A 12,920-nucleotide genomic window follows, 5' to 3' on the forward strand; every position below is an offset into this window, starting at 1 on the left:
ACAGGGTCATTTGGTTGTAGGCACAAGAGAGAATGTCTGACAGAGGTTAGTATTGGTGTCTTCTCACTGGATTGGGCATAGATGTGTTGAAACCCCAGACAGCTCTCCTCTGGCACTGATTGGATTAGAAGGGGGACGCTGTAGGTTAGCCAGGCATAAGAAGATTCTGCTTTATTTAACAGGATGTAGCAGTGGCTGCCAAGTCATCAGTGTCTGAAGAACTCAGCGCCGTAAAGAAACGTTATGAAGATGCAGTCGAGGCAAGGAAAAAAGCTGAAGGCGACATTGAAGCATTCCGCCCTGTAAGGAGCTGTCTTTATCATCCTCACTCACCTTGTATGCAGCATCCTAGGCATTGTCCTTAACATATACATATCACCCTGATTTTTATTATGAAAATTTGTTTGAATCCTGTCTTAACCCTTTCAGTACAAGCAAAGGATTGCACAGACATGACCCCCTGGCAGAAAAAGAATTGGTTGTCATAAACAGGGGCATGTGTATAAGAAGGCCTACCAAGCCACGTAAAATACATATATATCGAACAAGGTTTATTAATAAATGTATCATTTTTACCAGTCTGCAAAAAAGAGAAGATTGCAACACCAAATCCAGTGTACCAGTTATGAGTGGATATTTCATCCATTCACATCTTTCTTGCTTTTGTGGCTGTTAGGGAAAGAAACAACAGACACATCTTCTGTCTGTGCTCCACAATGTCCAGTCTCACTTCTCTTAGTGCAGAATGAAGAGGCGTACCCCCCTGCCTTATACTTCATTAAGTAAAACAAATGAAAGTAAGAATGAAAAGAATGAGACTTATTTATATTGTCCATTGCAGAAAGAAAAAGGTGAACAGGGAGTTACACAGTCATAAGACGTTTGTTTGGACTTCAACAAGCCATTGTCTACCCCAAACTAAGATTTCGGATTGGGCTGAACACTAGACTGGTGCATTAAATGACACAAACAGTTTCTATGTGCAATCATTTCATTTGTTTATAAAATGGCTTCCATGTGCATATTATTCTGTATGTGAGACACAACAGTCCATGTCAACCTAGAGATAAATATAGTCTGATAGTCTAATTAGCACCTCTTTGCTTTTTTCCGTTCGCTGGCAAGCTTTGGATGGCGGGATTTTTAGAGCAACATTTTATGGAAGGCATATATTCCCCTCTCCTGTAAAATCATTGCTGATCATAGAAGTATGGAGCCTTGGGCAGTTAGATCTGCCAGACACGGTTCCCTAGACTTTGTAAGTCATATATAATCGCTTTAGAGAGTGGTAATATTTAACAGGCGTAGAACGAACAGAAGTGACTGAACATGAAATATGTGATAAACCTATGCAACCAGGGCACTCATTGAATAGTAAACTCAGTGTCCTCTACACAGCCTCCTACTGAATAGTTAAAGCACATAGTAACCCACCAGTCACCTGCACTGTACTAGCAGATGCATTATTTAAGAAAATAATTACTAGTCTTAGATGCTGATGTACTAAATAAGAAAATAATATTCACTTAGCTTAGCTTAGTTACTAAAGTGAAGCTAATTTAGGTTTGCTTCAACCATCCAAGGCAAAATCCATTTTTCTTATTCCCCCTTACATGAGTGGACATTTAAAGTGAACATAGCTTTACTAACTGAGCTTAGTGACCTTTCACTGAACATCCTCTACTCCTTTGTGAATCAATCCTATAGCAACACTGTCCAAGTATCCTTTGGTAGAATCAGTTATACAGATTATATAAAATGCACTGAACAGAAAAACAAAAAACGAAAAACCTCTCACCATATGCAAGAGGAACATACTAGTGTTAACAGGATAACAAAAAAATCAGTTTCTTATACCTATAAATAAATAGAGTAAACCTATATATCTTTTCTGCACCAAAATATTCTTCCTTGCTGTTTTAAAATTGTAATTTATCCTTATTAAGCAAAACTCTTTAAAAAATAAGAAACGTGAGATGGCAACTTATTCTGTCCTGCTGATTAGCTCATAGACAAAAAAGTTCAAAGAAGGGACCTTAAGAGCAATATGCATTCAAACTACTGTACCAGCTATAACTTAAACTCCAAGTGTTAGAATAAAAATGTTAAAAAAAATATTAATTACACTGGTGGTTATTTTTATTTTTTTGATTATGAGATTTCTTTACACTTTAAATGACATTTAGAATGTAAATTACTTAAAATAAGCTGAAAAATTTTAACATTCTAGACTTGAGGTCTAAAATTATAATCTAGACATGGGTCTGTTATTTTGGCCAGAGGCGATTTACAGTGCTACAGTAATAATAGGACTTGGTTGGAACAGATTATGAATTAAACATAGGCCCTCTGCTCTGAATACAAATTTGTTACCAAAGTGGGGTTCCCCTATATACATTTTTTTTTTTTTACTTTCAATTATTTTTATGTTAAATGTCTGCATAGTACAGGTTTTGAGCAAATCATTGGCTTCAGAAAATAATTTCTGTTCATATGAATATAAAAGTACTAACTATTGCCTAGTTACAATGTTACAATGTTACAGTGTTGATGATTTCCTTCAGGCCTAGCTGGAAATTAAATGAAGTTACTTGAGGTATAATTTTGTAAATCCATTAAAACTTTATATGGATGTGTATATTTGAAAGAAATTTGTTACACCACAGGTTGAATAAGATGCTGCTTTAGGTAAGTGAAAAAAGCACCATATAACAATCAGCCGCATTCTTACTTGAGCTGAGCATTTTTTGTAATTTTTTTTATGCTTTTATGAGTGTTTTATTTGTGCATGTGTTTATGACTTGAGCTTTCTTTTTTTAGCCAATAGAAAGTTTGTTACTAGGCAAGAAAAAAAAAATGCAAAAACATGCACATTGTGTGCATTTTTCAGGCACTGTTATTCAATTCTCTTGGCGCCAAAACATGTGACTCTGCCCCAAAAGAAGCTTTTATATTTTTTTGAGTGACAAGCTTCAAGCTCCATTTGCATTATGCTCAGGTTGGAAGGTTTATACCAGTTGGTGCAGTTTATAAAACCATCAGATATGAGTATAAGGCCCCTTTTACACCAGTGAATCAATCAGGTCCGCCTGTCCGTTTTTCAGAAAGACTCAATTGGACCACCCATTGTTCTCTATGGAGCAGTAGATATCAGCAGGCATCCGCTCTGGTCTGCTAAAAACAGGATTGGATTGGATTTCCATCTGACCGCCCCCTACAGAACAGCAGGCTGTGTCTGTGTCCACTCTGCATAGCAGATAAGACATAGACCTGTCATCCACTTGCTCAGCAGCGATCACCGTAGAGATCCCTTGCTGAGCATGCAGATCTGCTTGATGGATTCCGCTCATCCTGAAAGGGGCCTAACTTTGTTTTTTGGATTTCAATAAAACTTTGTTTTAGCGATATAACACTATTTTGAGTTTTTTGTTTTGTTTTTACATTGTCTGAAAGGATAGAGTAGACAAATATTTAACAAACAGTTTGGAAAAAGCCCAAAAAACACCTGAAACAATTCCTGAAAAAAGCCCCAAAACACCTGAAAACAATACGCTCAGATGTGAATGGAGCCTAAGTAATCAGCTTCACTGTGTTTACATTTTTGAGCATGTTACTTCTGAAATTTTATATTTATCATTTGTACAATATTCGTAGATTAAATTATAGGAACACTGGGATTTGCAAGTGTGCTTGAAAGTTTTGCTGATTTATATTTCAAAGCTGAGTTAGGCCCCTTCTACATGGGGCAGGCTCCACCTGGAGCTTGCACATGTCCATTTACACCTGCTGCAACGTAAAAGAGAAAGGGGGGTTTGATCAGGTCTGCTTGAAAAACTGACAGGTGAACCTAATCAGTCTGCTCATGTGAAAGGGGCCTAAAAGCAGTATTAAACCCAAAAGCAAACATTTATTATATTGCAGCTTACCAATCCTTAGATGTGATGGCTGCATTCGTTTTCTTTTTAAGCTTTCTTCCCCTTATTTCTAACTGATGATCTGGCCAGTGAGTCAACAGTGGTGCTTACAATGAACATCTTTTATTTATTTACATAAAAACCTTTATCTCAAAAGGTAAAAAACTGTTCCTGTAACTGCTTAGAAAATGTGAGCTGAAGTTTGGCTTCAATTTGTGAATGCATCAGCTGGTATATCTAACACTCCCCCAGACTGACAATTCTGCTGTCCAAAGGTACCCCTGTTCTCTTAAATCCAGAGTGGGGGCACTCTAAGGCCTCTTTCACATGGTCCGCATTCCGTTGCGGACCGTGCTCTGCTCAGCGGTGATCGATTCACCCATCCCCGCTGAGCCGACGGATGACAGCTCCGTCTCTGCTTGCAGTGTGGAGAGGGAGGTGTCAGAGTCCCGCTGCTCTCTATGGGTAATCGGATGAGAGCGGACCGCCTGTCCGCTCTCATCCGATCCCATCCGATCTGATCCCCTGGACGGATGGAAAATAGTGTTTCCATCTGTCCGGATTTCACGGACAGGATCAGATGCGGATGGCAGCGGGTGTCAGCGGACATGTCAACGCTGACATTCGCTGCTCCATAGGGCTGAATGGGGCATCCGATCAGATCAGCCTAAAAAACTGACAGGTGGATCTGATCGGTACGCCTGTGTGAAAGAGGTCTAATACAAAGGGTGTTACTGGCAAGATCGCCAGGTGAAAACAGAGAGAACAAAGTCTTAAAAAAAAGAAAACAAAATGCAGTCACCACATCTATGGATTAGTAAGCTGCAATATATTACAATTTGGGTTTAAGACCGCCATAGGCCAAGCTGTTCTGCATGAGCAGAAAAGCAGCTATTGGATGTTTATTTTTCTTGTTAAAATAATAAAAAAGAAAGTAAGTAGCAATCAAAATATTCAGTTAACTGAAATATATCAAATTTAAGATCAATTATAATGACCCAAAAATACAACGTTGCAACCTATGCATTTAATTGCATCCTTAGAATTACACAGCTACAGTGTTTTTTTAATTTTGTCCTAAAAACATTTTCATAAACAGCTGACCACAGAAAAAAAATTGCGGTGGTCTGATGATATTTTATATTGCCAAATAAAATGTCTGTGGTTTGATGATTTGTTCATTACTTCAATAGCTGGCCATAATAGAGTGATTTGAGTATATTAATGCTAAATTCAAAGTTATCATTTGGTGGATTGTGTTGGCTGACAAATATGTTGCATTATAAAAGCTACGGCCTGGAGATTTGTGTTGCTGGGTTATCTTTTACATTACCAATAAAGCATGCAAAGCTCTTCATATGATATGCAGGATTCGTAATAACAGATCAATGGGCTGTTTGCTCTCTAGGATGTAGATGCGGCCACAGCAGGACGAATTGCACTGGAAAAGCAGTTGGAAACTTTGGAAGCAGAGATCGCTTTCTTGCAGAGGGTCCATGGAGAGGTATTGTATATCATATTTTTTGTTTACCATGTGTATGTGTAATTTGGGCCTGTGCCCACTCTTTGCCTCTTTTATCTGTCAATCCAGGAAATTGAAGAATTGATGAAGCAAATCTACAATATGTCCGCCTCCTGTGATCTGGCATTCTCCATCCCAGACTTCGCTGCTGCTCTGAGGGACATTCAGACAGAATATGAAGAAATTGCAGCCAAGAACCTGCAGGTTAAAATTAGAGTTCATCCTGTTCAGGGGAAAAATATCTAACTTGATGTCAGTTGCTACTTAGCAAATATTTCTGGCCAAATAAAAGATTGTTTATCTTGTATATATTAAATCAGAATGTAGTCAATGGACATCTCTGACAATTCCCATAGACTGATGCACACAACTAACTCCTAGCTAGGCTCATTAACCCCTGCTCTGCCATGGAAAATGTCCTTAGAGTTTAAAGTGCAAAGCTGCAGGGTGTTCTGATTCTACAGAATCGCTTTGCTGCAAGGTGGTTAATTAAAGAGTTTGGTGTTCATGAGACCTTAATGAACCCTTCTTTCAGGAGACCTGACATTACATGTCTTCATCCCCCTTGTTCATATCTTCTGCTGCCTTTCCCCCCCAGGAGATGGACGAGTGGTACAAAAGCAAATTTGTTGACTTCAATCAAGCTTCTACAAAGCATGCGGAAAACGTGAGACATTACCGAGGAGACATGGCAAACTGCAAGAGAAGCGTAAGTGGAGCTGGAAAGGCCTTGGAGCTCATATGTCACTTCATGTGGAGCCTGTATCGTGATTTCACTAGCACAGGGAATGTGACCGTTCTCTCTGCTCCTATCTGGGTTTTGTCTGTGGGGGCTCGGGATACTTGACTGTTTGTGTGGAGGTATACGGCCCAGTAATAGCAGGAAGTCAATTAAAGATAAGGCTTGTGTAGAGTTTAACAAGATATGTCATGTTTATATAATTAGCGATGCAAGCTTTTCAGTGCTCGACACAATTCATCATTTTATGGCTATATGAGCTGAAGCAATTCCTTTTCATTTTCAGTTGCAGGCTACCAACACAGTATACTATATGTGCCCACTATATAGCTGCAGTTGTATGTCTATAGGATTTAATAATTGATAGGTAGGACTGGAAGCATATATGTTCTTTTAGGATGTACTCATGGGAAGTTACCAATACCAACCATACAGAATGCAGCTTCGATCAATTTAGAATCAAAACAGGTGACTGTATGAGTTATACTTTCAATGTTGGTCTCTGCTTTATTCCATACAGACCAATAAACCATATATAATGTAATGATGTGAAAATATAAGTTATGCACATTTATAAAGAATAACCTTATACAATATATGGATTTAATGTTCAGTGTCTAGCATGAAAAAAAATGTTTATTGTGTATGTAGTTTTCTGAAATCAAATTGTTTATATGACTATATAGCATTTGTGTTAAGGTGTATGTATTTTGCCTTTGTCCCGTGGATGAATTTTTTTCTGCATATACTGTATTGTCCCAGAGATGCAACAGGAACTAAGAGGATTTTTTTTTTCAAAGTGAGGAGAATTCCTCTGTCACCGAAATAGCTGCCCCCCCCCCCCCCCATTGAAGATTTTCTCTCACCTCTTGTTCTGGTGGAAGTCTAAAATGTTAGATACAGGACAATGGTCACATGGACAAAAAAAAGATAGGACACATAAAACAATAAAAAGCATAACAGGGGATCCAATCCATTCCTACTCTGTCCAAATCTCAAAAAAAAACAAACATTTTTGGGCTACACATACCCTTCAGTACTGCACAGATATCAATATATGCCCTTTATTTTTTCAGACTTTCTATATAGTTATTAGTTATATCTACACTGCAACTTATTTAATTTTTTAGATTTTTATTTTTTATTACTTGTCATTGTGAACCCTCAGCTTTCAGTTAAATGCTAGTGGAAAAGTAACAGAAGCGTCTCTCTTTGTGTATCCAAAATTTGGAATGTGTGAGATTATAAAAATGTCACAGTCAAATATTGCAAAACTAGTGTTAGGTAATTGCAATTCCAAAACATTTTGGCTTCTGCAATTAAGAAATTGCAAAAACACACTAAACACCAACTTTGAGGTTCATTTACAGTGGGTACGGAAAGTATTCAGACCCCCTTAAATGTTTCACTCTTTGTTATATTGCAGCCATTTGCTAAAATCATTTAAGTTCATTCTTCTTCCTCATGAATGTACACATAGCACCCCATACTGACAGAAAAACACAGAATTGTTGACATTGTTGCAGATTTATTAAAAAAGAAAAACTGAAATATCACATGGTCCTAAGTATTCAGACCCTTTGCTGTGACACTCATATATTTAACTCAGGCGCTTTGCATTTCTTCTGATCATCCTTGAGATGGTTCTACACCTTCATTTGAGTCCAGCTGTGTTTGATTATACAGATTGGACTTGATTAGGAAAGCCACACACCTGTCTATATAAGACCTTCCAGATCACAATGCATGTCAGAGCAAATGAGAATCATGAGGTCAAAGGAACTACCTGAAGAGCTCAGAGACAGAATTTTGGCAAGGCACAGATCTGGCCAAGGTTACAAAAAGATTTCTGCTGCACTTAAGGTTCCTAAGAGCACAGTGGCCTCCATAATCCTCAAATGGAAGACGTTTGGGATGACCAGAACCCTTCCTAGAGCTGGCCGTCCGGCCAAACTGAGCTATCGGGGGAGAAGAGCCTTGGTGAGAGAGGTAAAGAAGAACCCAAAGATCACTGTGGCTGAGCTACAGAGATGCAGTCAGGAGATGGGAGAAAGTTGTAGAAAGTCAACCATCACTGCAGCCCTCCACCAGTCGGGGCTTTATGGCAGAGTGTCCCGACGGAAGCCTCTCCTCAGTGTAAGACACATGAAAGCCTGCATGGAGTTTGCTAAAAAACACCTGAAGGACTCCAAGATGGTGAGAAATAAGATTCTCTGGTCTGATGAGACCAAAATAGAACTTTTTGGCCTTAATTCTAAGCGGTATGTGTGGAGAAAACCAGGCACTGCTCATCACCTGTCCAATACAGTCCCAACAGTGAAGCATGGTGGTGGCAGCATCATGCTGTGGGGGTGTTTTTCAGCTGCAGGGACAGGACGACTGGTTGCAATCGAGGGAAAGATGAATGCGGCCAAGCACAGGGATATCCTGGACAAAAACCTTCTCCAGAGTGCTCTGGACCTCAGACTGGGCCGAAGGTTTACCTTCCAACAAGACAATGACCCTAAGCACACAGCTAAAATAACGAAGGAGTGGCTTCACAACAACTCCGTGACTGTTCTTGAATGGCCCAGCCAGAGCCCTGACTTAAACCCAATTGAGCATCTCTGGAGAGACCTAAAAATGGCTGTCCACCAACGTTTACCATCCAACCTGACAGAACTGGAGAGGATCTGCAAGGAGGAATGGCAGAGGATCCCCAAATCCAGGTGTGAAAGACTTGTTGCATCTTTCCCAAAAAGACTCCTGGCTGTATTAGATCAAAAGGGGGCTTCTACTAAATACTGAGCAAAGGGTCTGAATACTTAGGACCATGTGATATTTCAGTTTTTCTTTTTTAATAAATCTGCAACAATGTCAACAATTCTGTGTTTTTCTGTCAGTATGGGGTGCTATGTGTACATTCATGAGGAAGAAGAATGAACTTAAATGATTTTAGCAAATGGCTGCAATATAACAAAGAGTGAAAAATTTAAGGGGGTCTGAATACTTTCCGTACCCACTGTATATGTATATCTGAAAGCACAAAGTGTTACAAAAGATGACAAGCACTGAGAATAAGATGTGTGTTAACAATTTATTTAAAGAAGAAGCATGGATTTTGAAAACGAAAGCAAAAAACAAACATACATACTCACCTCCATGCTAAAGCATTGGTTTGATGCTGCCGCTGTCTTCCTGATGGATCTAAACCAGAGAACTGAGTGATCACATGACTGCTTGGTCTGCTCAGAGCTGAAAGAGTGGACAGTCACCGCTCTCCCCTCTGCTCCTCCAGCGTTCATTGGAGTGCCGGGCTGGAGAGGGGACGGGAGCAGCTGGCTCGGCTCAGTTGTGCACTAAGAGGCTGATCAGGCATCAGGGTGGATCCCGACAATATGGTTGGGATCCTTCCAGAGCCTGGAGAGGCTATATGTTGTCAGCTAAAGCCTGCTGTCGGCTGATTCTAGGTCACAGGAGAGCAAAGGTTAGTGCACTCCTGTGACCCAGAAGAAAAGTATGGCCAAAAAAGCTTTGGCCATACTTCTCTTTTAAATCCCAACTCCTCGTTTAAATAGGATGAAGTGTGCTCTCGTATGTTGTTAATGTGATAAAAGCTGTGTAGATTAGCTGTAAATTATGTGATAATGCAAACACAGAAACTGTTTAAAGTACAGGATTAAAACCAAGGTTATTATTGGATACAAAATAGGGACTGCATTTAGTTCACAATAAGTGCAGGCCAAAAAACCCATAAAGAAAACATCTCAACCTCAAAAACTAAACATGGCCATGCTATTATATCATGGCAGGACTACATAATTTCTTTAAAAGTGAAGACAAATTAAATTGGATTATTTATGTTATGCTACTAAAATCCCATCTTTTTTTCTTTATACATGATTGGGTATTGAAAGCGAACACAGGTTTACTTTGTTACTAACATTTACTTTTCAAACAGGACATTCACTTTGCAAAGTGACCAATAACACCATTGCATCTGTTTTATAAAATGCTGTACACATTTAGTTACCTATATTAAAGCAGTTATTCAATGTCTCATAGATTAAAGGCAAAGAATCGGAACTTGAATCACTGAAGAACAAGAATGCAGCACTAGAGGCCCAAGTGAAAGAGAACCAGGAAAAGTACAGGTTGGAAATAGAGGAGCTACAGGTAGGGGGCATGCCTTTAACCCTTCTTTCTGGAGCACTAGTACCTCATTCTCTCACAATAAACTAGCACATACACAACTTTTCTCTTCATGCTCTTAGGAACGAATAAGAAAATTAGAAGAAGACCTAAAATCTTTGAAGGAAAAAATTGCTTTACACTTACGTGAATATCAAGATCTGCTGAGGGTTAAAATGGCTTTGGAAATGGAGATTGCCACATACAGGTCAGAGTCAAACAGCTTAGCTTTACTCTTTATTTTTACTTTTACACAGGACTTTTTTTCTCAGAGAATAGGTGCCGGAACTCCCCCTTTCTGTGACAATTCTTGTTTCCGCCCCCTACCCATCTCCGAGCACCATTTGTTGATTCCACTCCCCCCCCCCCCCCCACCGCTCAGTCCCACTCCTTTTAGAGAATACACAGTCAAGTATAATTTTGTGGTGCTAGGTAATATGCATGAAATTTGGTAATGATAACAAAAAAAGCAGTGAAATAGATCCCCTATAGCCAACAGCAATAGACCCTCACCAGCAACAATAGATTTCCCTTAGCAACAATGGACCCCTTCAAAAAAATACCACCCCAGCAACAATAGACCTTGAGCAGCAACAAAGATCTTGCAGCAGCCAGCATTAATGGACCCCCCTCAACATCAGATCCCTTACAGCAACAATTGGCCCCCCAGCAACACAAGATCCCCCCCCGGAAAACCAGCAACAATAGACCTCCCTTGAAACAACAGACCACCATGCAAAAATAGATCCCCTCTAGCAACAATGGATCCCCCAGCAGCCAGCATCAATAGACCCTCCAGCACACCCTAGCACCCCTTTCCATTATATACAGTACATTTAGTACTGGAGGTGCCGGAACTGCATTCCCCCACATTCACGCTGAAAAAAAGCCCTACTTTTATATTTAAAGTTTTAGAGCCTTTGCATTCAAAGCTCGAATTTGCATACTTAAATTGGATTCTATTGTTTTTTTTTTTTTTTCTTTATACCAGGCAACTTATTGAGGGTGAGGATAGCCGACTTGCTACATCAGTGGGTGGAGTCTTCCTCTCGGGTAAGATATCAGGAAGTTTGCAAATAAGTTCCACTGAAAGTGTATCCCAGACTTTGGAGAGGAAAGAGAGGACATCTGTGCTGATAAAGTAAGTGTGACCAACAAAATAATTTGTGGCATTATCTATTTTGTACTACTTTTATGTGTTTTAACTTTTTTTTTTTGTCAGGTAAAAGTTAAAAGAGAGAGCAAGAAGAAGTGATTTTCAAGAGATGGAAAATACCCATGATCTGTTCTGCAAGACCTTTCTCTAGGTGGCTGGATGCATGACTCTGCCCATTTCATTTTTCTGGAGCATCTACTGTTGTGCTATGGAGCCTGCCACTGGTGCTGATTTGTAGCTTTATTATATTTAACCCTATACAAATGTGTATGGCTTTGCTGAATAAATACATGAGCATTCATCGTAGCAAACTGATTGGCTTATTGTTCATGTGTGCTAAATAATGTCTGCATTCTAAGTAATATTATCTGTTACATAGAGAAACAAAGTCGCTTCTCCAGGGTCATCAACTGCTGATTCTATAAGCTACTGCAGATTTAAAACTACAAATCCATAGATAACAGTACATAGAAGCATTGTAAGTTTGAGCCTGAGATACACTTAAGTTAAAAGGTACCAACATCCAGCATGGGTTCATAAAGGGGAAAGGGAAAAAGGGCCATTCCTCCCCATAGGAACAGTCTAGGAGGAAGGGGGCGGGGAATGGGAAGGATTTTTCCGGTACTATCATAAAGTATTATGTCACATATAGAAGTATTTTTACAAAATTTTATTCAAAACAAATTGAAAATTGAAACATTGGTACAAAATACCACAAATAGGTTAATGGCTGATTATTCAAACCAGGGAAAACAAAGTAATTTCCAGGTGTATATTCCGCAACATGTTTTACGGAGAAAACCGCTTCTTCAGGAGGATATTGAAATTACGCTCATTCTGGTAATAATAACAGAATATAATTAACACATATAAAAAAACAATGGAAACTGGTTTAGCATTATCAAATCAAATCTACAGCAATTAGTGGGGAAGGGTTGGGCTCACCTGGAGATAGCAACCATCACAAACACCCATGACAAGTCAGCCACCATATTCTCTCACCGGCAGACATGGGAGACGCTATTGGTGGTAAGATAATAATGATAAGAGTTTTTAAGGCCATATCCTAGAGCATTCCCATATCCACAAACACAGTAGGGAAAAGAGGAGCAAAGAACAGAAAGAAAAGATAAGGGGAGAGATAGAAGGGGAAGGGGAAAGGAGAGGAAAGACACGGGAGGAAAAAAGAAAGGGGGGGGGTAGAAGAGTACATAGAAGTAGACATGGAAACACACTTCAGAATATGTTATCTTACTACAGAATATGTAGTAAGATAAAGGAAAATAAGGGCGCCAGGTCAGAAGTAATACTTTATAAAAACAACTTCTATTCAGAAGCACTTACATAAAAGCAGGCCAGCGTCAGCAGGCAGGTGATCAAAGAAATTAGTCCCCAAACATAATAGACTGAGGGATGATG

At 39.3% G+C, this 12,920-nt stretch overlaps 1 protein-coding gene across 1 annotated transcript in view; it reads left to right on the plus strand.

The window, feature by feature from the left end:
• LOC309551201 (desmin-like) overlaps window positions 1-11,749 on the plus strand; it is a gene marked incomplete at its 5' end in the record, with an annotated part of 20,653 nt that extends 8,904 nt beyond the window's left edge. The window contains 8 exons of the mRNA XM_082251700.1: window positions 183-302; window positions 5,323-5,418; window positions 5,506-5,640; window positions 6,035-6,145; window positions 10,220-10,330; window positions 10,429-10,553; window positions 11,337-11,511; window positions 11,584-11,749. Coding sequence (XP_082107826.1) covers window positions 183-302; window positions 5,323-5,418; window positions 5,506-5,640; window positions 6,035-6,145; window positions 10,220-10,330; window positions 10,429-10,553; window positions 11,337-11,490 — 852 coding nt within the window. The 3' untranslated portion in view covers window positions 11,491-11,511; window positions 11,584-11,749. The remainder of the gene's footprint in view (window positions 1-182; window positions 303-5,322; window positions 5,419-5,505; window positions 5,641-6,034; window positions 6,146-10,219; window positions 10,331-10,428; window positions 10,554-11,336; window positions 11,512-11,583) is intronic.
• Window positions 11,750-12,920: the final 1,171 nt, after the last annotated feature.

The sequence above is a fragment of the Pelophylax lessonae genome (genome assembly GCF_965119305.1).
Source record: "Pelophylax lessonae genome assembly, chromosome: 3".
Lineage (NCBI taxonomy): Eukaryota > Metazoa > Chordata > Amphibia > Anura > Ranidae > Pelophylax > Pelophylax lessonae.